The 27766-nt window shown below is 41.5% G+C and overlaps 2 protein-coding genes across 3 annotated transcripts in view; one reads left to right on the forward strand and one right to left on the reverse strand.

Moving 5' to 3' along the window:
• COL8A1 (collagen type VIII alpha 1 chain) overlaps window positions 1-25759 on the reverse strand; it is a 153972-nt gene extending 128213 nt beyond the window's left edge. For both annotated transcript variants that reach the window (XM_032299353.1, XM_032299354.1), the window contains exon 1: window positions 25682-25759. The gene's annotated coding sequence lies outside the window, so the exon portion shown is untranslated. The remainder of the gene's footprint in view (window positions 1-25681) is intronic.
• Window positions 24503-27105, forward strand: LOC116565612. The gene is made up of 2 exons (XM_032299355.1): window positions 24503-25804; window positions 26607-27105. Exons 1-2 carry the CDS (start codon window positions 25374-25376, stop codon window positions 26665-26667), a joined length of 492 nt encoding a protein of 163 aa, XP_032155246.1. The 5' UTR covers window positions 24503-25373; the 3' UTR covers window positions 26668-27105.
• Window positions 27106-27766: the final 661 nt, after the last annotated feature.

Here is a 27766-nt window from a genome sequence, read left to right on the forward strand (position 1 = left end):
TGGATTCATCTCCTGGGAATGAAAGCATGACACCTTTGAGAAAATTGAAAGTGCATCTGAGTCAGAGATACCATTGTTTTTCTTCCTTAAGCAGCCCCTAGTCCAGTACGATTCCTTCCTTAAGCAGCCGCTACTCCAGAATACAAAGAGGAAATTTGGGGACAGAGACAAAATGCACACAGGGAGAACCCCATGTGAAGATGAAGGCAGAGATTGGGGTGATGCATTGTCTACAAGCCACAGAGCACTAAAGATGGCCAGCAAACCATCAGAAGCTAGTAGAGGCATGGAACAGATATTTCCTTACAGCCCTGCACAGAAACTAACCCTTCCAGCCTGTCGGTCTTGAACTTCTGGCCTCCAGAGCTACTGTAAGTCACCCAATTTCTTGTATTTTGTTATGCTAACCCTAGCAAACTGATACTCAACATAAGCACATGGTTATTAAAATTGCTTTTCAAGTCAAAAGGAAAATCAAATACATCATTCTAAGTTACTATATGCATACATACAGCATCTTTTCAATGACTGCATGGGATTCTATACAATGGCTATTTCTCATCTGAAGGACTTGCATGTTTTCTCTATCTTTTCACTATTACTGTAATTAACATTATTCTACTTCTTTTTTTGGGGGGGGGGCGCGGAAGGAGTCTTGCTTTATCACCTAGGCTGGAGTGCAGTGGTGTGATCTCGGCTCACTGCAACCACTGCCTCCCGGGTTCAAGTGATTCTCCTGCCTCAGCGTCCCAACTAGCTGGGATTACAGGTGCGTACCACTATGCCCAGCTAATTTTTAAAATATTTTTGGTAGAGACAGGGTTTCACCATGTTGGCCAGGTTGGTCTTGATCTCCTGACCTCATGATCTGCCCACCTTGGCCTCCCAAAGGGCTGGGATTACAGGCGTGAGCCATCGCACCAGGCCCATATTAATCATTTTCAAGTATATAGTTCAGTAGTGATAAACTTATTAATAAAGTTGTGCCACCAAGCTCCAGAACTCTTCATCTTGCAAAAATAAAACTCTATACCCATTTAAAAATAAATCCCGGCCAGGCATGATATCTCATGCCTGTAATCCCAGCACTTTGGGAGGCCAAGGCAGGCAGATCATGAGGTCAGGAAATCGAGACCAGCCTGGCCAACATGGTGAAACCCCATCTCTACTAAAAATACAAAAATTAGCCAAGCATGGTGGTGTGCGCCTGTAGTCCCAGCTAGTTGGGAGGCTGAGGCAGGAGAATCACTTGAATCTGGGAGGTGGAGGTTGAAGTGAGCTGAGATCATGCCACGGCACTCCATCCTGGCAAACAGAGACTCCGTCTCAAACAAAAAGAAAAAAACTCCCAATTTTCTCCTTTCCCCATCCTCTGGCACATCATTTTACTTTCTCTGTCTGTAAATTTGACTACTCTAGGTATCTCATATAAGTGGAATCATATAGTATTTGTCATTTTATGACTGGCCAATTTCACTTAGCATAATGTCCTCAAGGTTCATCCATGTTGTAGCACGTGTTAGAATTTTCTTCCTTTTTTCAGCCGAATAATATTTAATCGAATGTATATGCCACATTTTGTTTATCCAGTCATCTATCAATGGATATTTGGGTTGCTTCTACCTTTTGTCTACTATTAATAATTCTGCCATGAACATGGGTTGTAAAAATATCTTTTGAGAGCTTGCTTTCAGTTCTTTGGGGCATATAACCAGAAATAAAATTGCTGGGTAATATTCTAATTCTATATTTAAGTTTTTAAGGAGCTGCTATAATGTCTTTCATAGCAGCTGAACCATTTTATATTCTCATCAGCAGTGCATTGGGGTTTCAGTTTCTCCGTATCCTCGCTAACAATTGTCATGTGTGGTTTTTTTTGTTTTTGTTTTTGTTTTGATATTAGTCGTCCTAGTTGGTGTGAGGTAGCATCTCACGGCAGTTTTGAGTTACATTTTCCCTGATGATTAATGATGTTGAGTATCTTTTCATATGCCTGTTGACCACTTTGTGTATCTTCTTTGGAGAAATATCTATTTAAGTCTTTTGTTCATTTTGAATTGTGTTTTCTTTTTGTTGTTGTTGAGTTGTAGGAGTTTTTAAAAAATATTCTGGATATTAACTCTTTATCAAATTTACATTTTGTAAGATTTTTTTCCCATTCTGTTGTCGGTCGTGTCACTCTGTGGATTGTATCCTTTATGAACTATTATTCTTATATCCTAAGACATACATATTCATCTTTGCACATTTACCTTACTTATGAGAAGGATAGCTTCTCAGGGTGGAATTACTAACTCAACCTCTAAGAGCCATTCCAATTTAGCCTCTTACAAACAGTTTATGATCATTATTACCCTTGCCAGCACTGAACGTATATGTCACATTTTGTTTGTCCATTCATCTATCAATGTATATTTGGGTTGCTTCTACTTTGAAATGTATTTTATTACTACATGAAATGTATTTCAAAAATTGACATGGAAATTGAAAATGATGTTTTTATACATGTCACCCTGTGTTTCAAATAGTAAAAGCCTGTTGCATTATGGTTAGCTGTTAAACAAATCTGGGCCAAATCACATTCCCTGGAGTTTAACATGTACATAAAGTAAAAACCTATAATTCAGAAATTGGTTCTGCCCCCAGCCCTAGGGTAAAAAGCTCTTACTTTATTTCTAAAAGCTTTCTAATTAGTTCTTCTACCTCAAAGTGATTTACTTTAATGATTAATGAATGGTGCCATTAAATGAGTAAGTCAGTCCCCCCTAATTCATAGCTAGAGAATTAGTTCTTCTACCTCAAAGTGATTTTAACTTTCTAATTAGTTCTTATACCTCAAAGTGATTTACTTTAATGATTAATAGATGGTGCCATTTTATAAATGAGTAAGTCAATCCACCCCAATTCATAGCTAGGAGAAGTCCATATGCCAGAACAATTCAGTGTATGCCAAGGATTCAGTCTCAGCCCAGAATCCTTCTACCCATTGCCAGCCTCATTGCACCACCACAGACTTCCAGTTTTAGGGGCTGGAAAGGCTAGGCTGACTGCAAGGCTATAATGACCATGATGGGAGATGATGTCCCACTGATTTGGTGGGAGTTATGTCACTGCAGTTGAGAAAAGGACCTGTCTCAGGAGGATATTTCTTTTATGATTATATTTTAAAATAATAGTTATAGGAATAGAATCATGCTTTTAGATCTTGGGACCAGAAGAAGAAAAAGGCATGCTTTTCCCCTTCAATCATACCACCTGTATAAAGGCATTTGAGGTCCCTACACTGACTTTGGAGAGCTTATGCAAAGCCACGGTGCCCTGAGGAATTTCCTCTTCTCTCCCTACTGGAACTTTCTGTACGGAGCACTTGTGACGCACCACACTCGTCCTGCGTGATTCCGGGTTGGAATGTAAATGTCTTCCTGTTCCTAAGGTTCTCTACTGCAGTTTATTAAAAACCAGAGAAACTGGGCTTGGTGCTTCCATACAGCTTTTCTAGTTTATTGGCTCTATTTGCTTGTAAAAATATGTTTTCAATTACACTTAAAAGGTTTGATTCAAACTACTCTGGGAAAGGCAAGATGTATTGTTTCTCCTGCCCACATCACATAAATTCTGGTTCATCAGGAATTTAAGGTGCAGCGTGCTGACGTCAAATGGCCAGCAATAGAACAGAGTCTTGAAAGGGAGGTGAAGGATAACTGTAAGCTATAAAGAATAGCAGAGAAACAGAAACCGAATGTTTTTTCTGGACTCATTGTGAGCATAACAGATTACGGACACGATCATAAAGGACCAAAATATATCTGAAACCCAGAAGAAAAAATGAGACTGCTTGGAACACAAGATCAAAACAGGGAATACTAATTTCAGGTAAACCTCTTTTCCTCCCATAGAACTTTCTAGATGCTTTTCTAAGCCTGCCATATGTAATTATTTTTCTTTGATAAGAATACAAAATTAGGGCTTTTAAGCCACAGTCTTAGTGGGGCTCAATGGGACATTTTTGTTTTCCTCAGAGGAGTAATCCCTTAGAATGAAGTGATAGTTATTATTATTAGCACTTTATCCAGGTCCTGGACAAGGGAATATTGTTTTATTCAATGCTGATTCAGTAGTCATCTGCCCAGACAGAATGCACAGATGAATTATACGGGGCCATGCCCCAGATCGGGAAATGGAGGCAGCCGTGAGAAGTTAAGTGGGGGTTGAGACTAATGTGCCGTGAAAGCGCCCGGCTCCTCCACATACACATGACCCTTGTTGACGCTTCTAAGGTCCACCCACGAGCCAGCTAGCCATTAGCTCATCATAGACGAACCAGGGTGAGTGTGGCCTTATCCATGAGTCACAGACTACACGTGCAGCAACCACCATCAGGGAAAGGTACCTGCTTTCTGCTCATTCTGCCTATTCAGCCGGCCATTGTTTTTGTCTCCAGTTCCAGTCTGAAGACCTTAGGATGCATAAGAATCACCTAGGCCGGGCGCGGTGGCTCACGCCTGTAATCCTAGCACTTTGGGAGGCCAAGGCGGGTGGATCACGAGGTCAAGAGATCGAGACCATCCTGGTCAACATTGTGAAACCCCGTCTCTACTAAAAACTACAAAAAATTGGCTGGGCATGGTGGCACGTGCCTGTAATCCCAGCTACTCAGGAGGCTGAGGCAGGAGAATTGCCTGAACCCAGGAGGCAGAGGTTGCGGTGAGCCGAGATCGCGCCATTGCACTCCAGCCTGGGTAACAAGAGCGAAACTCCGTCTCAAAAAAAAAAAAAAGAATCACCTAGAATGTTGGCTTGAAATGCAGATTTCTGGCCTCAACCCATGAAACTCTGATTCTGTAGAGCTAGTGGGGATGTGGAATCATGATGCAGGTTGTCCTTAGACCACACTTTTGAACACTCTGGGAAACTTTGACCACAGTGAGAATGAGAGGGACTGGTTGAGTGCCGTGAGTATCAAGTTTGCTTACCGTTATTTTTAAGGGGCCGTCTTAGATCTTTTCTTCCCGCTTTGCACTGTTGGTTGCTAAAGCCTTCTTGTTTTCTGACTTCTTTGATTAGACTTTTGACCGTTCACTTTTCCTAGACCCTTGGTTGACCTTTGTATCTGCCAGTTGGTCTCTGATATCCACTTCTCTGAGTATCATTTGTAATGATTCCTTCATTCCTTCCTTCATTCTTTGGTTAACAGTACTGAGTACCTGCCCTTGGTTTCAGGCTCTATGCTGGGGACGCACTGCTTGCAAAAGACTCAAATCAGGCTGTAACTGGTTTACAAGCTAGCAGTGGAGACAGTTAAACAGAAACAGTGAGAGCATTAGATGCCATAAGGGATGCTGGCAGTGTGAGAGCACAGGGCAGGGCCACTTTATCTAATCCAGAAGATTAAAGGAGATTTCTGGGAATGCTTGGGGAGTTAAGAGGCGATGAGAAGGCTAAGTGTTCCGGGAGGAAAAAACAGACTGTAAATGAAAGCCGTAAAAAATAAGAGATCTGACAATTTTAAAGAGAGCTGTGACTGCAGTGTGGAATGGGGCTGGTGACGGCAGATGGTGTGGCAAGGAATGGGGTTGAGAAGATGGGCATGCCCAGATGATGAAGGCCTGACGTGTCAGGACTCTAGTGGAGGGCTGTTTTAAACAGGGGCGAGTGATGATCCTATGTGTACTGAGAAAGAACACTGTATGTGGCAGATGGTGCAAACAATTAAGAGTGGGTTTCCAGAAGGCAGGAGGTGTGGGATGAGGGGCATCAGAGAAGAGATGAGGGAAAATGAAGGGAGAGAAATAGCTCCTCCACTGTCTCAGGAGGCAAGGTTCAAAAGACAGAATGGCCTGAAGCTAAGATGTTTAAGTGGAGGGTGTTTCTTCCTCCTGGGGATAAAAGTGTTAGACACTTTTGATACATCCCTGAGTGCATTTTAGGTAATGAGATTTTAGTACTGAAATAAATTCTTCAACTGAGTGACACGTAGGCTATACCAGCTACTCAGTCTTATCTGCTGAAAGATGACGCTAGCTATTCAGAAATGTACCAATACTATTATTTTTCAGACTGTCAATGTCTTTAAAAATCAGAACAAAAACCAAGAAACAACTGTAAAGTAATTAAGAAGTCAGGTGCATGTTAGATCTGATAAATGAGTTAACATTCACGAAAGCCGTTCATACACTATAGAGTTAAGTGATTATGTTAGATTGTGACAACTCCTAAGAAAACAAAACGCATGACATTTGATCAAGCTTGGGATGTGATCATCAATTTTACTGTAGGAAATGCCTTAGTGAAGATTCTCAGTACGTCTTTGGCTTTCTGAAGCTCACAGATCTTTTGCTCCCAGAAAACGATAAAGTCAGTTTTCTGGGTACACAGCTATACCGTTGTCCTATTTGTCCTAAAAGCAAGTTCAAGCTGAGAAACCATCTTAAGGCTTATATGGGGAATGTCTGATTAAAAAAAAAATACAGAAAAACCAAGTCAAAATTTCATTGAGAGGCAATGCTCAGCCATTTCTTTTTCAAGAAAGTTCTGACAACACAAAAGGGCTTCAGTGGGGGTGGCATGCCCAAGTGGACTTTTCTCACAAACACGTAACACTGGACAGATTTGGAATGTGCTGTTCTTTCTGCTAAAGACGTTTTTCCACTCTTGGCCTTCCAAAACCCAGAGTTCAAAGCTTAACTACTAGTTTTTTATGCGGGAGCAAATTGACCACACACTATTAGAAAAAGACGTGAGTCAGTGTGTTTGGCTCTCAGTTTCTTTATTGTGTTCTTTGGAAAAGAAAGATCGTAAGGAAAGAAAAGCAGGGAAAGACTGACTGCCTTTGCATCTTTTCCTTGAGGGGTGTTTGCTTAAAAAATAATAACCCCAAACCGAGCTATTATTGAGATTTATATTAAGCATTTCCAAGTTTTGAAATAGGAACAAAGTTCATCAGACCGTTGTGAGGCAAGCTTTTTAAATTCTCATTATACAAATAGATAAATTGAGTCACCAACCAGTGAAGTAACTTCCCTAGTCTTGGTTGCATTTGATGAAAAGGTTTTGGATTTTAAATAACCACTTTGAGCATGTCAAGCTGACAACCAAAAAGTTAATAATCTGTTCTACTATGTGTTAGGGAGATGAGGTTTTCTAGCTTAACAGGAATTCTATGTCATATGATTTATATGTACTTATGTGTATGTGTTTGCATAGACACATACATATTAAAATAACCTCAACTTTGCACAGTCTTTAGAAAATTAGACAATTTGGATAATTAAAACTTTCCAAGTAGCTGATATTTTATACCTTTAAGAATAAAATATGTTTGTTTTGATATATACTTAAAATGTATAATGTCTTTCATTTTTAGAAGATGCTACCAAATATGTCAATAAATTTATAGTTAGCTGTGAATCAGTTCTTTTAAAGATGTCCTAAAATGATACAACTCTTTGTGTCCATAATGAATGCCATTTTGCTTTCTATATGCTTGCCTTTGTATAGCTTCGTTTTTTCTTACTTTCTTGTTCGGCCTCTATAATTCTCTTTCTCCCTCCTTCCGTGCACTTACTTTTTGCAGCCCCTCTCCTTTTTCTAGTTAGGTGCATCATGTTGGCTATGTTCTGAGAATTCGGAGAACCACGTGTGTGAACCTTATTTGCGAAGTAAAAGTAAATAGGCTCAAAGCGAAGACACCACATGATCGCTTATGAATGCAAAACTTTAATGACCATTGTCTTTTACTCTTTGAGCACTTTTGATTTATTTTTTGTCCTCAGTTGTATACTATGAAGTTCAAATTGTCAAAAGTTAGAATTTTACATAAATGAAATATCACTTTAAATATATTTTACTTCTAAAACTCAATTTGCAATCATTTAATTTTTCTCCAGTGATTCAAGTACTATTCACCCAATGAGCACCTATTGAATGCCAAGGGTCTCTCTGCTGTAGGGCCTCAGTGCTTCACGGTATCTCAGGGTCATCCCTGGGACCACCAGTATTCATTGTATAGTACCTCGATGGCAACAAATTTCAGATCTTATAACCATTTTAGTTGAAAGACTATCATATAAAAACAGTTTCCTGTTTTGTATATTTTAAATATATGTGTGTTGAATGTCTCAAAAGACAGCTATTATGCAGCTGCCTTGCTAGCTTTTTGGCACCTAGATGGTGGGATGGGTCTTGAATTAATTATCCTGGACAGTCTGCTGGGTAGAGATGGGTATGATGTGGGAGCACACTGGCCCCAGGGAGGGCTTAGAACATCTGGACTAGCATGAGAAATATACAAAAAGTGGCCTCTCTTCCAAAGTAAAAGGAGAAAAGGGGTTTTCACATTCCCCGTGCATTTGTTCTCCAAGTGGCTTTTTACTGGTTTCTATGCCTTTCACCTGCAACCTGTGGGTGCAGTAGAAACAGCCCTTGATGGTGTCTAGCACAGGACTTGTCACATGGTAGGTCTCAATAACTGTTTATTGAATGAATGAATAAATGAGGTTGATATGGAAGTTCTAACCAAACAAAACCGAGGTAATAGAACTTGAAGGGGAAAGTCTTTAAGAAAAAAAACTCTCATGGTCCTTCTTTTGTCTTTATGAACTAAAATCTCTTCCTCTATATCTTGTAATTTCCTTTATTCTCACAAGTGTGATGCTGTTTCTTTTTTTTGAAACAGGGTCTTACTCTGTTGCCCAAGCTGGAGTGTAGTGGCATGATTATGGCTCACTGAAACCTCTACTTCCTGGGCTCAAGCAATCCTCCCACATCAGCCTCTTGAGTGGCTGGGACTACAGGCATGTGCCACAGTGCCCGGCTAGTTTTTCTATATTTTGTAGAGATGGAGTTTTGCCACATTGCCTGGGCTGGTCTCAAACTCCTGGGCTCAGGTGATCTACCTGTCTTCATTTCCCAAAGTTCTGGGATTACAGGCATGAGCCAATGTGCCCAGCCACATTGGGCTTCTTAGAGCCATTTTCTTAAGATAACCTGGACTGAAAGATTTCTTGGTAATTAAGGCACAGGGATAAAAAAGTCAGGACATGTCTGAATTGAAATCATGAAAGGTAGGATTGTGATGGTTAATACTGAGTGTCAACTTGATTGGGTTGAAGGAGGCAATGTATTGTTCCTGGGTGTGTGTGGTGGGTGTTGCCAAAGGAGATTAACATTTGAGTCACTGGACTGGGAAAGGCAGACCCACCCTCAATCTGGGTGGGCACCATCTAATCAGCTGCCAGCTTGGCTAGAATAAAGCAGGCGGAAGAAGGTGGAAAGAGCAGACTTGCTGAGTCTTCTGGCTTTCATCTTTCTCCTGTGTTGGATGCTTCCTGCCCTCGAACATCGGACTTTACGTTTTTCAGCTCTTGGACTCTTGGACTTACACCAGTGTTTGCCAGGGGCTCTCCGGCCTTGGCCCAGACTAAAGGCTGCACTGCTGGCTTCCCTACTTTGGAGCTTTTGGGACTTGGACTGACTTCCTTGCTTCTCAGCTTGCAGATGGCCTGTTGTGGGACTTCACCTTATGATTGTGTGAGTCAACACTCATTAATAAACTCCCCTTCATATATGCATCTATCCTATTAGCTCTGTCCCTCTAGAGAACGCTGACTAACACAAGGACTCTGGTAGACTGACATTAAATGTTGTTGGGAATATGCACAGGGCTTAAGAAGATTTATTGCTGCAGCAAAATGCAGGGGCCAGGATGCGTCTGGGATGCTGGCAGCCTCAAGGGGAGTGTTTTAGAGCACAGCAGCACAAAACTCCAGAAACTCACAGGATGAGGTAAGATCTTAGATGAGACATTCAGAACATCCAGATTCTTCCTGACGATGCCACAGCTGCCCATCACACACACACACACACACACACACACACACACACACACTCCCACACGTGGACTCTATATATACTGTGCATTGATATGGCAAAGAGAGAGAAGTGCCCATGAATTGGATAGGTATTGTGAAACCAGGAAAATTTCCTTTTTTGGGGGAACTGGTGGGGAGATTAAACTCATGCCATTTAGTGAATAGTTGAACAAAAACAGCCCCCCAGCCAAACCAAACCCAAACCAAAAACAGACCAAAAATGTACATCAGCCCATAAATAGTTTACACTGCCACCATGACCAATGCATAGCAGGACTCTGGCACAGTACAGAGGTCATTAAATGAGCCCCAAGGCAGAGAGATCCTTAGTGCCCTTATTTGCAATACGTAGAAATCGACACTTGAAGCTGCTACTCACCTAAATGACCTCTGTGTTGGCACTTAAATAAGCATTCAATAATTGGTTTTTGGCCAGGTGCGGTGGCTCACGCCTGTAATTCTAGCACTTTGGGAGGCCGAGGTGGGCGGATCACAAGGTCAAAAGATCAAGACCATCCTGGCCAACATGGCGAAACCCCGTCTCTACTAAAAATACAAAAATATTAGCTGGTCGTGGTGGCGCATGCCTGTAGTCCCAGCCACCTGGGAGGCTGAGGCAGGAGAATTGCTTGAACTCGGGAGGCGTAGGTTGCAGTGACCCGAGATGGCACCACTGCACTCCAGCTTGGTGCCTGGTGACAGAGCGGGACTCTGTCTCAAAAATAATAATAATAATAATAATAATTGGTTTTCATTAGTATTAAATAAATTTTATTGAGCACCCTGTGAGTAGCGGACACTTTCTTATATGTTATCTTATTTAACATAAGATAAGATAAGGTAGGTTTATTTTTAGAGCAGAGGAAGCAAAGTCTTGGCAAGACTTACTGTCTTGCCCAGGATGGCTGCATTGCTCAGTGGTAAAAGTGGGACTGCATCTAAGGGCTTCTTATGGTAACTTTAGTGCTTTTTATTTAGGACATGGTAGTAGCTTCCCATGGATAATTTAGGATATTTTATTTTGTCCCCATAAATGACACGCATTTGGGCATTAAATAAAAAGGGGGATTTAAACTATCATTTAAAAATTTACAGATAGGTTTAAAATAAATGTCCTTTAAAATTCTAAACTATCCAGAAGATAGCCTACAAAACTATTCCTGCTGACTTACCCATCAAGACATGTTAGCTGCTATATTACTGAGGAGAGTTTGAGTTCTCTTCTTGAAAGCGCATTCTCAATCACTGTTTCCTAAGCAAACCTTGTGGGTCAGTCTGCGGTCTTTTGTTGCGCTTTCTCTTTTATGCTACAAGGACAGTCTGAACCATTTCTGGATGTGATTTTGTTAAGAATCAGCCTGGATTACTAGAAAGAAGACTTCAGGGATGGGATGATCCAGGTTTACATTCCAGCCCCAACACTCGCTATATTAATGATATAAATAAATAGACGTAATCTCTCTAAGCCTCTACTGCCTTATGCGTAAACTGTAGATAAAACCCCTCCCTACCTAATTCAAATGAAGGAATGTACATAAAATAAATGTAGTAAACTGTAAGTTTCCCCACAAACAGAGAAACTGTAGTAACGGTTAATCATTATTTTTCATCACTATTTATAGATTATCTTTGTGTTTCTGAATTCAGATCCTTGCTAACACTCTTTTGCTGATGTGGCAACAAGGAATTCTATTTCATAAATACGAGAAGCTAAACATCTCCAGTGTACTTTCTCTGTGGAAAAGGAGTTCACAGATTCTTTCTTTAGCCACTGGCTCATGTCTGCAGATGAGAATTTTATTTATATGTTATTCAAATGTGATTTAAACACATGGTGATTCTTTTATGGCTAGATATAAAAAATTTACAAGTTAAATGTTATTGCTATCTTTACCATCGACTCTAGAGCTTTCTTATGATACAATTTGTAAACATTTTACAAGGCAGGGGAAAATACACACCCATAATTATTTCTCGATGTTGTCTGGCTCGTGACAGCAGGATAAAGCCTTTTATTATTTTAGAAAGAGTTTTCATTGAAGGTTTTTCCAGTCATTCCAAATAAACTTAGCTGTGAATGGAAAAGACACAGCTGATTGCCCTGGCTCCTGGAATGGCTCTTCTGCCCTTCTCCTGCTCTGTGCTGAGTCAGAAGGAAAGCATGTAGGGTGGCTGACCTCTGAAATCATTAAACATCTCTGTAAACTGTGGCTGTTAGAGAGTCCCTCTGGCTTATTTTCTGAAGGCTGATGAATAGGTTAGAATCTAATCCAGAATGTTTGATCACTTTGCTCATGGGTTTGCCAGGTACAGGATTTTATTGCATGGTTGGCCTGTGGGCATGATGATTCCTGAAGGGCTGCGGTAAGTCAGCAAGCGCCAGGGTACATCATTGTCAAATTCCAAGACATGCCACCTCCCCTGACCTGCTGGTGGAGAGCTGAGCCTTCTTCACAGTGTTTCAGGCTGTTCACTGCAGAACACAGAAATAGATACAAAAATGCTCTGGGAAAATTTGTGATAAAGAACTGCTTTTCTTTAAAAGGTGATGAGGTTTCAGGAGGCAAGGAAAGCAAAAATCTGTGAGCTGAATTTGTTTCAGAAACCCAGGGATAGTCTTTCTCTGTAGAAATGGTCATATTGAAGACTGAAGCAATTGTATGTCTCAGAAGGTATTTAAACCGTGCTTTTCCCCAAAGGGAAAAGAAATCAGATGGCAATGAATAAAGGTACTTTTTCAGAGGTTCATTTAAAATTATTCCTCATCCCATTTTGTTTGTATAGTGATAAAGAATCTGGGCAGTAATAATAGGGTGTCATTCTGAGGGATTTTGAGCCCTTAAAATAAAGGAATAAAAGGAAGCAAACACAATTTGTACAATATTATTAAAATTACAGATATAGGGAAGAAGACTTCCTTAAAATAATGTTCATAGTTGGTGGCAGACCCTGTCGTCCGGCAATGCATTGAACACGATATTTAATGAACACTACTGCAGTCACAGCATTCACTGGGGATAGGAAAAGGCATATCTTACTCAATTTTTTCAGTAGTTTATATGCTCATCAAGGGACCCAAACCGTAACATGTAAAAAGTTAGAGTTTTTTGTTCAATACAGTATCCATTAGCCACATGTGGTTATTTAATTTTAAATTTAAAGAGATTAAAATAAAATTGAAAAATTCAGTACCTCAGTTGTGCTGGCCACATGTAAAGTGCTTAGTAGTCCCAGAACTTTGGTAGGCCGAAGCAGGCAGATCGCCTCAACTCAGAGTTCAAGACTACCCTGGGCAACATGGTGAAACCCCGTCTCTACTAAAATACTGAAAACTGGCTGGGCGTGGTGGCACGTGCCTGTAGTCCCAGCTACCTGGGAGGCTGAGGCACAAGAATCGCTTGAACCTGGAGGTAGAGGTTACAGTGAGCCAAGATCACGCCACTGCATTACAGCTTGGGCTACAGAGTGAGACTCTGTCTCAAAAATAAAATAAAATAAAATAAAATAAAATAAAATAAAATAAAAAAGTGCTTAGTAGCTATGTGTGGCTAGTGGCAATCATATTGGACAGCTCAGCTGTAGATTTCCATCACTGCAGAAAGTTCTGTTGGATGGCCCTGACTTATTCACTTCAGTGTATAGGTGACATTTAGAGTAACTGCTTGTTAGTTGAGAATGGGGAAGGATCAATGCGTGTTACAATATTGATGAAGGCTTTAATAGGATCTTGAAATTATGGTTATTCTGACAGGTTGAAAGGAGAATGGGGACATTTTCAGTAGAGAAAGGAAAACGGAATGTTTTGAAGAGTAGTACCCCATCAGGCTGAATTCCTATTTACAGACTCCAGGGAGGTGAGGGTGAAAAGAAGCTGTGGGGTGAGATAGGTTGTGGGACTTGACGGTCAAGCTCAAGTGTTTGTTCTATACTTTATAATGCCGTTAAATGCTTTTGAGAAGGGAACTAACAATCCTGGGACAACGGTCCCATGGGAAATAATTTTGCTTTGTGTAATCTGGCATAAGGAGCACCAATGTTACTATTAGAATACCATTAGGCATTCATCTTATGGCCTGTGGTTAGCTGCAGAGCTGAGTCAAAGCCTAGTAACACTGTGTATGCGTGTGTGTGTGTGTGTGTGTGTGTGTGTGAGAGAGAGAGAGAGAGAGCGTGTGCACACGAGAGAGCGCACATATTTGTGCTATGGGATGGAGAGGAAAAGGAGACGTGGCGTGTGGGAGCCCAGTTCTTGCTTCTCTCAGAAAACCACACAGGGAAGACTTGGGTAGTGCTGGTCATTGCATCAAGTCCTAAGGAAATCAGAGTATTCTAAATTTTTCTCAGCACTTTTATTCTTTCCAAGATGTTCATTTTTATCAAGGAACGTTTCAGAATGGAAAGGAGTTTCCACCGTATCTGGATATACCCCAGTGACATCAAGGCTTCAAGAATGAACTTAGATCAAATTGTCCCTTCTTAGAACAATTTACGGGGACAGAGAGCAGCACAATTAAAATCTTCTCATTCCCCATCACCGCATTTTATTCCCCCATCCCTATTTTTTTCTTTTCACATTTATGAAGGCTCTATTATGTGCCAGGCATTGAGGGTGCAGAGGTAAATAAGACACACATCTTTCTGCAGTGAGCTCGCAGTCTTTATGGAGATGGATACAAAATTAAACCCATGCCATTACAGAGTGGAGACAATGATGGTAGGGCTTGTGCGGAGTTCTAGGGAGCCTGGAGGAGATCCACAGGGCAGCTTGGGTCAGGCTGGTTGCAGGCATGCTCTCACAGGGGGAAGATACTTCATCTGAATCTTGGAAGAGGGGTATAAATTAATCTAGTAGATAAAGTGAGAAATACTACAAGCAGAGGGAAAAGATCAAGAACAAAAGCCAAAAAGCATAGCAGAATCTGACCATGGGGAAAAAGCCAGGCTTTGTTTCCATTTTTGTCTTTGGCACAGGATAAACAAAGCACCTAAGGTATATTTATGTCTATATGTGCTCTCACTGCGGGCTAAGCAGCAGGTGTAGACAACACGGACATTTTCCTAGGGGAAACATTTAAGTCATCTTGACTCTCATCATACAGCTATGGTTTATGGTAAGAGCAGTGCCAAAGAGAGTAATCTGGGGAGCCAGATCCAAGTTCATTTAATGTGTTCAAGGGCCTTTGCTCTAGTGTTCCTCATAGAATCATGGAAATTTCTATTGCCTTAAGAAGGACATGCTAGCCTGTCACTCTTTTTAACCAGATTGGTGCCAACAACTTGTTTTGACTCAGGGAGAGTTTATGGACAAACTTTAGCCCTTAAAAATTACCCCAGGGAGAAATGATGGTTTTTTTTCTTTTCTAATTACACAGTTTTTACTTCTTTGGCTCTGAATTGACAGCAGGCTTTTAGAAAAAAGTACAAAAAAGAAAAAGAAATTAAAATCACTGTATTAAACAAGCAACAGAGCCAGTAAGCAGTGTCTAGGAACAGAGCCACTAGAATTCTCTCACTTTCTTTATGAGTCAGAGGCGTTGTCATAGGAAGTTTATTTTTATTTTTTTCCTTTTTTGATAGGACAAGACATCATGACAGGGAGCACGGGGTGAGGGCGGGGGGCAGGAAGACCATGGACTTTTAGAGTGTGACCTGGATGGAAGTCCTGTCTCTTCCTCTTCCCCACTGTGTGGCCCTAGGCAGCTTGCTTAGTGGAGGCTTACATTTTCTCATTGTTAAATTGGGAATAATAATACCCTCCTTGTAGGGTTAATATGGGTATGCAGATAATGGGACCAGCACAATGTCTGGTCCTGTTAGATAATAAATAGCTTTTATTATTGTAACTATTAATGATGTGCTTAAATTTCTCCCTTCTCCCTTAGATGACTATGAGCTACTTATTTTCTTAAAGGAGAGGGTGCTCAACTGTGCCACTTATGGGATACCGACCCCCAGGCACTAACTTTATGGAGTGGAAAGAGAATTCCCAAAGTAATGTCCTAAGAGAATAGTAAATTGTATGGAATGGGAGGTCTGAGTGTCATAGATAAACTAAATAATTCCTCATGCAGTAAATCATACCAGAATATCAGGGTGTTCCTCCTACAGAAATTAGCTCTCTATTGATGGTGAGGAAGCAAATGCTCAAAGAAAATATTTGGCCAGTGATCTTGGTTAGTTAATGATAGTAAAGATAACACAGGGGATTAACAGTTCAGAGACTGATGAGGCAGTTCAAAGAATTATGGCGGCTTCTTGTTTATTGAACTTATTGCTCATTGTTGGTCACTTCTCTATCCACGATGCAGTATCCAGAGAGTGGGATGGGAAGGAAGAGATGATTTCAATCTGTCCAGTATTCTAAAGATTTTTTGTGTAGAAGTAGAGGTTGAAGATATGAGAGAGAGAGAGAGAGACTTAAATAATAATTCTGGCATTCCTGATATTATTATAATAAAGAATTGAGCCATAGAACAAAGGCATGTTATCTGCTTCTTTTGTTCCTTTTTCACCTGGGTTTTGGAAATCTCTCACACTGGGTTATTTTATGGTTTGACACAGTACATTTTATTATATATATATTTTTTGACACAGAGTCTCACTTTGTCACCCAGGCTGGAGTGCAGTGGTGCAATCTCGGCTCACTGCAACTTCCGCCTCCTAGGTTCAAGCAATTCTCCTGTCTCATCCTCCTGAGTAGCTGGGACTACAGGTGCATGCCACCATGCCTGGCTAATGTTTTATTTTTAGTAGAGATGGGGGTTTCACCATGTTGGGCAGGCTGGTCTCGAACTCCTGACCTTAGGTGATCCTCCCACCTTGGCCTCCCAAAGTGCTGGGATTACAGGCATGAGCCACTGCGCCCAGCCAACACAGTACATAACTTATAGTGACATTCAGTATGTATCACTAAACAACTAGCAATGCTGAAAATACCATGTTCTGAGAGATCTTGAAATAATGCTGCAGGAAGTGATTCTTAAACTATTCTTAGGCTGTTCCGTAGAATCCCAATCCTAGGAGATGCTCTCAGGTAGGATAGATCTGTTGTCAAATGTTTAAGGAACACTCGATTGTAACATCTTTGAAGAATGAAAATATATATAGCATATAAAAATTTCTGGGAAGTCATGCAGTGAATAAAAATGTTTAAAATTGTTTCATTGAGTGTTTCTAAAACTTATTTGACCACAGAACCGTTTTCTGTATAAATACCTATGAATCCCAGGTAGTGGTGTTTTGAAATGCAGTTTTGAAAATGTTGAAGCAAGGGCTGCAGAGATTTCATACAGCAGTCATTACTAAACAGTCATCTTTCTCCAGTTAGAGTTTTTTTTTTTTTTTTTTTTTTTTTTTTTTTTAAGACGGGGTTTCACCATGTTGGTCAGGCTGGTCTTGAACTCCTGACCTCAGGTGATCCGCCCACCTTGGCCTCCAAAGTGCTTGGATTACAGGCGTGAGCCACCACACCCAGCTAAAGTAGAGTTTTTAGATCAGAAGCCTTGATTGTATGTGGGAAACTCCCCTTTGGCTAGTCTCAAAATACAGATTGGGAAGCATACAGGCCTTTTAAGACTCTCTAAGCCATAATCTAATTATTATTATTTTTTTACTTTCCACTTTACCTTATCTTGTCTGGCCTTTTGAGATATGTGGGATTGACCTCTGTATTCTAAGAAAAGACATGATCTTGCTATATCTTGGAGGGTTACGTGTCTATTTGACATTTTATACCGTTTTGACTGATTTTGTATAAATACTTTGAGCCCTTCCCAAGCATTGTAAGTATAATCCATTTACCATACTAAATAAATAACCATAAAAATGCATGCTTAATTAGTATCTTTCTGAAAAATACTTGACAAGACCTCACATGTCTCTAAGTGGTAAAGAAGGTAGTTATTTAAACATTGTTCTGCTTTTTAAGATAAATAAATTAAGGCACAGAGATGATCAGTGACATGCCCTTTGCCCCAGAGAGAGTCAAGGTTTTTTTTAAAATTAAAACACTGAAGATATTCTGGTGATTTGCAAGTCACATGCACACCAACTCCACAGCTTCATCTCTGTGGACACAAAAAATGATCTTAGAAGACTGCTGTTTTGCTGTGAACTTCATAATTTTTACTAAGCAAGCAGCTCTCTGGTGTGCCAAGGATTTTTTTTTTATGGTCCTAATTGATCTCTATCCCCCAAAGGGTTCTGAATTATGCAAGTGTCTCAAGTCTTAACAAGCCCTCTCCACACAGCTGTGCAATGGAAATGTTCAACAGAACGGTATTCACTTTGGTCTAGGAAAGACCCTGGCTGCTCCCTGGAGAGACCCCGATTTAGGGGAGCAGGTTCTGGGCCATCTGGGCTGGAGAAGCCTGTTTGGCCCATTTCTGTCTTCTTTGTCCCAGCTCTCTCCCCTCACTCTGCTGACAGGGAGGGTCTAGTCACTGCAGTTCTTCCTCAGTCTTTACTCTTGTCTCTCACTGACCCCCAGCTGCCAGGCTTTGTTTATTACTGAATTGAGCATTTAGATTCAGTCTTGGCTGGTGGTAGCCTTGGAAAGCACATTTTCTAAGATTGTTTTAGTTTCTTTTCAAATAAACTTCTACAAGCCCGAACGTTTCTGGCATTGCTAAAATGTGGGTGATTTATTCTTAGATGCTTAAAAATTTTTTTAAAAAAGAAAACTAACAATGTGATGTACTACTGTGGTATACATTTTAGCCGTTGGTTATAAAGGGCATTTTGCTCTGCCTTAGATCTAAAAAATGTAAATCTAAAGGCCCCTTCTGGGAACAGATCTGTTTCTATGGAGACACCCAGCCCCTGGCTCCCTCTACTGGTGAACAACCTCCTTCTCCATTTGGGCAGCAGGGGGTGGTAATTTAACTGGGGGCTGGAAAAGGGGATAGGCATGGCCTTAAACTAGGAACTGTGGATCCAATAGCATATATATGTATATATTTCCCACAAATCCGCTTTTCCTTCTTCTAACCTCAACAATCTTGGCTACCTAACTCACAAATTCTTAGCGCCCCCTAGTGCCTCCCTTCATGGATTTTTGGCTTTAATCTATGTCTGCCATTTAATGAGAAGCCACTTATTTGGCTTGATAGCACTGATGAACACCAAGACTCCTGGACTTTAAGACTGGGCAATCGCTACGTAGCTCTTTAAAGAAATACAATAATGTACAATCATCACTGAATATGAATGAAGTTTAGGCTTATTGTCAGAGTGTAGACAGTATGCTCCTTGGAGAAATACACAAATGGGATGATGGCTTGAAAATACATCCCACCTGCCCCAAATCGGTGCTCTTCAATCAGCTGTTAATATTTGAAATCCTCCTACTGAAATGAAGGCGGCTGCAACTTAACCCCTCTGCTGCCACAAATCAGCCATCATTGCCTTAAAGCATGAAGCCTTAATTATGGAGGCCATTGGCCCAGACTCCCAAAAAAGCAGCTGTTTTATCTAGCTAACAGAGGGGACTGGAGAAGCTCCACAATGGGCTAGATACATGTTATTTCCTAGAGAAGTTGACAGTTGACACCCACACCCAGGCCTATTTAGTTAGAATTGGAAAAGTGGCAAATGAAGTGATTAACTGTCTTCAGCCTCAGCACATCAATATGATCCAGTGCCTAAATATCCTGTGATGTAAACACATCAACGCGAAGCTTAAGAGAGACAGTCTTCAAGAAAGACTTACTTAAAAGAACGTTTTCACAATGATGCTTAGCATGTTATGTTAAATTTAACATATAATAAATTTTAGAAACACACTGTTTCAGAGATATGGAAACAATTGTCAGGCATGCTTTAGAGGAAAGTGAAAAAGCATCTGGGATAACATCTGTCTGCTTATTCAGGGTAAATTGTTTACAGAAACAATAAAAGAATATTCTTCTCTGCCTTCATCACTTTCTATGCTGGAGTGACTTTATGCGTTACGAACAGTTGTGTTGTTATTTTAGCAGAGGCTATTTCAATGCCTTGGCATCCATGGAGTTATTGTCCTGGGTTAGAGTCGTGTCTAAAGGAGGTGAACTGAGGTTCTTTCCCCACTTGAGGTCCAGTCAAGGGATAAGAAGAATTTTAGTAGATATAGTGCTTATAAAGCTTTCACCTGTGTGATCCAAGCTTCAGTTAGTGTTGCCTTTAAAGAACCCTGACTCAAACAGAAAGTCACCTCCCAAGCATTTGAGAGGGTCTGGTTTTAGACAATCCTAAGAAAATCTCTTGTAGCACTTCAGAACTCTCAGAGATTCTCCTTCTGTTTCAGAGGAATAAACTCTCTTCACTTCACTGTCCTGTATCTATACTCTTAGTCCCTTGATCACCTCTCCCCTCGGCTACAACCAATTTCATACTACAAATTCCGAGTGATGTGTCACTTAATGTTCTCTCTGACTATCCATTATGTGTATTTTGCTCTTTCTCTCATTAAAGGCTGGGGAAGGTACAAATGGGTGAAAGAAGAGGAGAGTTACGCTGTAAATTATCACATTCTAATACATTTATTCTTTCAAGTGAATGTTGGATCTAGATCTTAAGCCTCCTGTAAAAAATAATATAGCTTCTAGAACTCAAGTAAATGTGGGAAGAACTAGTGAGAATATTGCAGACAGGAAATGGTTTAGTCATGGCTAATGAACTCTCCTATATTTTTCAAAGCAAAAGAGAATCTTAAACTCAATACATTTGAGATCTGAGTCACTATATGTCCCTATAGGCTCTATTTTCTACAAAGTAAAATTTACTTTGTAAATTCCTTACTTTGTAGAAAGTAGTTTGATAGACTGTGTTTTCTTCAAGTAAGAAAGGAGTTTAGGAAAATGGATATTTTATACTTAGCCTTTCCCCCATTCACTCATCCACTGTACACAGATTTACTGAGAAGCTGCTATGAACCATATGCTAGGCTGATTGAAAACACACCATCCCTGTGAGGTGACGGCAATGACCACTGACTTCACTCTTCACAAGAATTTATATCAATGTGTCCTAGACATTTGGTAGCGGAGGTATAGCTGTAGTCCAGCCTCTACCAAGCTATGGTTTCTGAGAACCCTGTATGTTAAGTGTCTACAGAATGCTCAGCATGGTCAACGACACCGCAGATTCACATTATAAGGGAAGCCACATCGTAGTGATTCAGGATTAAGTCTGGAGACTTTGGCTGTGTGAACTCCAGCATTGGGTGTGCTGTACTCATCTGGGTGGCCTTGGGAAAGACATGAACCTTTCTGATCTCTTACACCTGTAAAATTAACTTTCAGTTAAAATTAGCTCCAAGGTCTTTTTCAGCATTTACGTTTTGTGATTCTCTAAGGTTTTTTCAATTTCCAAGATGTTGTAATAGGTACAGTAAAACGGCTTTGAAACCTCATCTCACATATTCTGTTGGAGGCAAGTAGCCACTTTAAATTACTTTCTCTTAGGTATATGAATTAAGTTTAGAAAAATGTGAAACTTTTACATTTGATAGGGTGAAAATCTACATCCTAGTTAAGAGAAGTATGAGGAAATTTTTGGTAATGAGAGAAGCCACAAGTATGAGTGCTTCTTTACAAACTTGTTCTCTGAGAATTAAAAAGCGATTTCTTCCAGTGAAAGAACAAAGGAGATGTCACAGAGGGACTGTGACTGCATCTGCACATTGTGAAAGGTTTGCTAAAGGAGAGAAGAGCCAGTTTTTGTTGTCCCAGAGGGACGATGGAAGTGAGCCCCAAATAAATAGAGGTCACTGAAGGTGAATTGTCAGTTGTGTGTTCATGTTTTACATAGTCAGCTAAAATTGTTGCTTTTGCTCTTATCTTACATTGAGAAGTTAGACTTCATTATTTTATTTTAATTGATTGCCCTATGATCAGTTTTGGTGAACACATTGTTTTATTCACTTCAGTTTGATCTGATGCAATTTCAATGGCTTCATGGACTTGAGTATACAGGGCTCCAGTCTTACAGACATTCTAACCTCATGTGACTCCGTTTAACCCCATTCCTGCAAATCAGCTTGAGGAAAAACAGTAAAGAACCTTCTTCCTCAAACAACAAACGCAGTTACTAAAGCGATAGAGGAATCCCTGATTAGCCGCTTTTCTCTGTTGGTGTTGAAATGTGCTTAATGCTCACACTTCTCACTCATTATCTCTCTGGAAAGGGGAAGTTTAGCAGAGCTATAATTTAGTAACATGTGGTATAAACTGCTGTTAATGACTGCCAGGTCACTGGAAGATCTTCATTATATTCTTAGCATTTTGTGACTACTTAAGAGCGGGTTCTTTGAAGAAATGTGTATTCCTAGATGCTTTAGGGATTGAGAGATTCTTTTGACACAATGCTAAAGAGAGTCTCTCAATTCCAAAAGGCATTCATCCCCTTAATTCTCCTCTCCTCTCCTTTTGGTTTTATTTTCACTGAATAGTTAGAATAGTGCACCTTTCACAAGAATACACTCAAGTGTACATGCATGTTTATGGGGTCTGGTTGAAGAGAAGGAAGTCAGAGGGTTACTTGGATGACCAGAGGTTTTAGGAAATACAGTGTGTCTCAATCTCTCTGTAAGTTTTCATACCAAAGTGATTAACCATGGGTAAGGAGTAAATTGCTGTTTCTACCTTCTAACTTGCAAATAAGCACTCAACATTACACCTTTCAGGAGACAGGGTTGGTTTTGTTGATGTGATCCATCCATTAGTTAAAAATATGTTTTAAACACTGTTTTTACCCATCGTGTGGCTTTTAGAATTAGGACTAGCAAATTACTGTGGGTTTTTTAATATGGGGCAAAACTGAAATGATTTTCTTCATTAGAACCACACTGTTTTTTCTGTTAAAGGAGGGCTAAGGAGGGGTACAGTAGAGATGGTCTTATACTTTCATTGATTAAAAAACAACAAACAAATTAAAAGACAAGAACAGATATGGAGTTTTGCTCTTCCTCATCCCCTTAATCCACATAAATGAGCATCAGGAGAAGTCGTGTTTCTTAACAGAGCTCCTAATCTTGCTTTTCTCCTAGGGCACTTGTGCAATTCCTCCAGCTCCTCGTTCAAGTCCCTGTTCACCTCAATCCTCTTCTCCTTGATTTTTGTTTCATAAATACAAACAACTAGACATATGTTTTCTGATCATGAAAAGGATATCACTTTGTAATGCTGACAATAGTAGACATCTAAAATGCATGTTTCTGTAGGAACAGCGGACCCTCAAAATCAGCGGAATGCCCTTCTTGGGTCTCTAGTGAAAGGGGCAGCTTCTCATCGGATCTTTTCTGAGAAACATTAAGAAATCCTCCCAAGCCTACTGCAATGGTGTTGGTTGGGTACAGCCGTGGACTTGATCAAGAGACAGCTATATAATGGCAAAAAGAGGACACTCATGTGAAGTCTCCACATCCTATGCAGAAGGGGAGATTTGGGGGCAACTACATGAAACTTCAACACTGACTTTTCTAAAAACTTAAGAAGAGCACTGTCATCTTGCCTGGTGTGTACCCTATGGAGAAAGGATAGCTTTGTGCCTGGGAAAGTTAGATCATGAGCAATCTAAGATGATCTCACTCAGTTATTCAGGGGGTTTAACTTGATGAGACATAAGGAAGGCAGTTCCTGTTAAATAGTCCGTAGCTGGTCAAGTGGATTAATTGCCAGAGAAAGCAGAAGCAAACCCTTGGAGAACGCTTTCATCCCCAAACTTAGGAATAACTGGAAGCTCATTTAAACTGGGAGCATTTCCCCCTCCACCCCAGGAAAAGATAACTTCCCTCAAGGGGATCTGGTGAATGAAGCAGTGTATTTTTATCCTGGTGATAATGGATGTGAGTCAGGCACTACATAAAAGAATTAACTTGAATGTGGCACACACTTGGTTTGGCTTTGTCCCATACCTGTACTCTTGTCATGGGTGATTACCTGCTTACATCAGATAGAAAGCAAGCAGTCTGTATCGTGGCATGAGATAAAAGGTGTGCTAATATGCTCAGGTCATATATCATCTTGGCCAATAGTAATTTTATATCATTTGCTTAAAGGAAACTGTACTCCTTACAATAATTTTTTCTAATGAAGACAAATTTAACATGACTGAAACTTTACAAATAACTCTTGCATTTAAAGAGTTGAATCCTCTCTATTTCAAACAGAACTTTTAAATATTTTTATTACTTTTGACATGCAAAAGATAAGGAGAAATGGTTTGGAAGGCCTAAGTTAAATTTCTAATGAGTCTTGTTTCTTTAATAGGGGAGAATTTTACACAGCTTCGATGAGTTTTCTTCTTTCCACATGAGATAATATAAATAAACTAAAAAAAAAGTGAAACATTTCTCTTCTTACTTTAAGAACCTTAAGGGCATGCCAGTAATCCCAGCACTTTGGGAGGCCAAGGCGGGTGGATCACGAAGTCAGGAGTTCGAGATCAGCCTGGCCAACATGTTGAAACCCTGTCTCTACTAAAAAAAAAAAAATACAAAAATTAACTGGGCACAGTGGCATGTGCCTGTAATCCCAGCTACTCAGGAGGCTGAGGCAGGAGAATCACTTGAACCTGGGAGGCGGAGGTTACAGTGAGCCGAGATTATGCCATTGAACTCCAGCCTGGGTGACAGAGTGAGACTCCGTCTCAAAAAAAAGAACCTTAAGGGCTAAAAGAGTGGTTTGATTTCCTGACTGGCAGTTTTGGTTTGCCTTCTCTAAGTGGTCTTGTGCAATTCCCCAGAGAAAACATTTGAGGAGGGTTATTCTCCCACATGAGAGAGTTTCATCCCACACAACCCACAGAATTTGATTGCAAACTTCACGGACCAAGTGTCTGGTTTTATAGAAGTGGCTGTGGAGTATGTTTTTCTTTCACAGGTGCACATTTATTCTACCTTAGGAATAAGAAGAGATCATTTTATTTCAAAGAGGGTAACTTAAACACTGAATATATCTGAGAATTGGATGCCAATCAGGTTGGCTTTTATTTACTAAATGAGGGGAAAAAGGGTGGAAAGAAGGATTAAAACTTTCAAAGCCTTTCTAGCTGATCTTTGTTTTCAACCATCTGGCCTGCACAGAAGTATTGTATAATCTGGCCTGTATTTTTCTCTTACTGTGAAACATATTGAAACGCTTTATGTTTAGGTGTGTGTATAGAAATTCATGAAGTTCTTTTATACACTTTCTTAGTTCCATCACAATTCTCATTTTAGGATGTCGCGAGAAGATACCTGATGAGAGAGCATATTCTAAACGTGCCTTGCAAATTTGGATTTGTTCTTTCCTATCTACCAGTCACCTGACGACTCCCTATGCAGAGGGCACCGGTTCACATCATTTTTTCCAAGTGCTAAAACCCGGAAAGATATTTTTTAAAGGACTCACAGAAGCTGTCTTGGGGGTTTGGAAAACATCACAAAATTGTTAGCAGACCTTTTGGCTGTGCTATTTTTAGGAAGTTAAGTGTGTTCTTTTAAAGTCCATTTTTGACAATGGGACAACGTTCTCCTTGCCCCCACTGATGTGTGAAATACGTACAATGAAAAACGCCGGTAAAACACCCCCAAACAGATACATTTTAACCTCAGCAACCATCAGCAACAGGAGAAAAAGTGATTTCAAAAGAGAAAGGTTTTCGCAATATTTATGCTGCTGTTTCTTCCCCGAAGGAGCTTTTATTTTACCATTCAGACAGAAGTTTGTTTTCAAATCAGTGGCTAAAGGAGCAGCGGCAAGAATCAGCTCTAAGCCAGCAGCAGGCGCGCGGGCGCCGGTGCCGGTCCCCGCAGCCGCGGCGTGGGTCGGCCGCCCGCAGAAGCGCCGTCTTACCTTGAGCGCGCAGGACCGGGAGAGGCTCGCGGGCTCCCACGGAGAGGGCCGGGAAGGCTGCGGTCCGCCGCGGGCGACACGCGCGCGGCTTTTATGGGCAGGTGGGAGGAGCCGCCCCTCACGGTAGGTGGGCAGGGAGGGGCGGGCGGGCAGCCTCGGGAGGCGCCGGACACTCTTCTCCGGGGGGCGGGAGGGCAGCGCGGGAGCCCGCGAAGGGGCGGAGGCCACGGGGCAGCGCGGGGCGGTCACGGCGGAGGAAGGAGTGGAAACGGGGGAGAGAGGGAGAAGGGAAAAAAAGAGAGAGAGGGACCTAGACCGCAGAGAGGGAAAGTGGGGGAGACAACGAATAGTAGAGACAGAGAGACACAGAGACAGAGACAGAGAGAGAGAGAGAGAGACAGACACAGAGAGAGACACAGAGAGAGAGACACAGAGAGACACAGACAAGGAGAGACACAGAGAGAGGCACAGAGACAGAGACAGACACAGAGAGAGACAGAGAGAAACAGGGACAGAGAGAGACAGGGACAGAGATAGACCGACACAGAGAGACAGACACAGAGAGAGACAGAGAGAAACAGGGACAGAGAGAGACAGACACAGAGAGAGACAGAGACAGAGATGGAGGACCTGGAAGAAAAGGGGACGGTAGTATTTTCCGGTTTTGCGTGACAGTTTTTGGCAGGAGGAGTCGTGGGTGACTGTGGCTTCTGCGGGGTGTTCTCTGCGCACTTGAGGATTTGGAAAGCTGCCCAGCGGTCCGGAGACGTGAAGGGCTCCCGAGCCAGGCAAGGGAGGGGAAGCCGGCGTCCGAGCGCGCGGCAGAGCCACAGGGCCGGCCGGCGGGACCCGGCCCCAGGCAGCCCCCGGCCCGGCCGGTCCCGCCGCCCGCGGGGAAGCTCAGCCACCCTCCCCCGGCACACAGGCTTATTGGACCAGAAAGCTCCTGCGCTGCCCGTCCTGTGAGCGTCCGAGGCCCCTGGTGAGGCTTCGGCGGCATTGAAGTAAACCCAGCGAGGTTGGGGAGGATCCGCGGACTTGCTGGGGGAGAGGAACAGAGGCAGCCTAGGTCTCCCAGCATCTGCTTACGTAACAGGATTTCGGAGCTCTCTGCCCTCGGGTTATTTTCAGTATTTAAAACACTGCCATTCCTAACAGCCCGAAAACGTCTTGGTGCCACAGCGCTTATCAGTGTGTCTTAAACATTAAGACAGGATTCAACCAACAAGTGGCTAAAGGATCAGTCTGAAATTACTGAGAAATGCATTCAGAGAAAGAAAAACAAGCTCCTTTCACTGCGGAGCGGTGACGCACTTCCTAGCCCAAGCTTGATTTTTGCCACCAAAGGAATTAAAGCATTTTAAAAGAGAGCCTGAGACTTGGGTTGGGAAATGCGGTACCGGGAGGGAGGAAATGGGGGGGAATGGGAGGGAGAAAGCGGGGGAATGGGAGGGGGGAGGGATGGGCAGGCTAGAAGAAATAAAAAAACGAACCTGTACTGAATATGTATATATGTACTGGATTCAGTGTTCACCACAAACGTATGAGGTAGCTATGATTAATATTGCGCAGATTTTTTTTTTTTTAAGTTTAGAGAAAGGCATCTATCTCTAAGGGTTTGAACAACGATCTCAAGCTAGCGAGAGGGAGAGCCACAGCTAGCGAGGTGGCAAACCTTAGGCACTCTTCGGTACACCAGGCTGCCATATAGAACACCTGGGTTGGTCTCAGGTTCGATGCTGATGTCTTTGGCTGGTACCACGTTCCAAGAGAAGGAAACATGATGTTGAAGAGCAGAATTCCTCAATCTCAGCACTACTGACATTTTCGGGAGGTTACTCCTCTGTCGCAGGGACCTCTCCGGTGCATTGTAGAATGTTATGCAGTACCCCTGGCCTCTACCCACCAGATGCCAGCAGCAGTACCCACTCCCCACCCAGCTGTGAAAATAGAAAATGTCCCTAGACATAGCCACATGTCCCTAAGGGACAAAATCCCCTCTCCTCTTCTAAAGAACTATTGGTCTAGAAAAGGTCCACAACTGTAAAAAAGGATTTTAAATGAATCTGTTAGGAAAATCCCCAA

The sequence above is a fragment of the Sapajus apella genome, unplaced genomic scaffold (genome assembly GCF_009761245.1).
Source record: "Sapajus apella isolate SASKATOON/1434 unplaced genomic scaffold, GSC_monkey_1.0 scaffold40, whole genome shotgun sequence".
Lineage (NCBI taxonomy): Eukaryota > Metazoa > Chordata > Mammalia > Primates > Cebidae > Sapajus > Sapajus apella.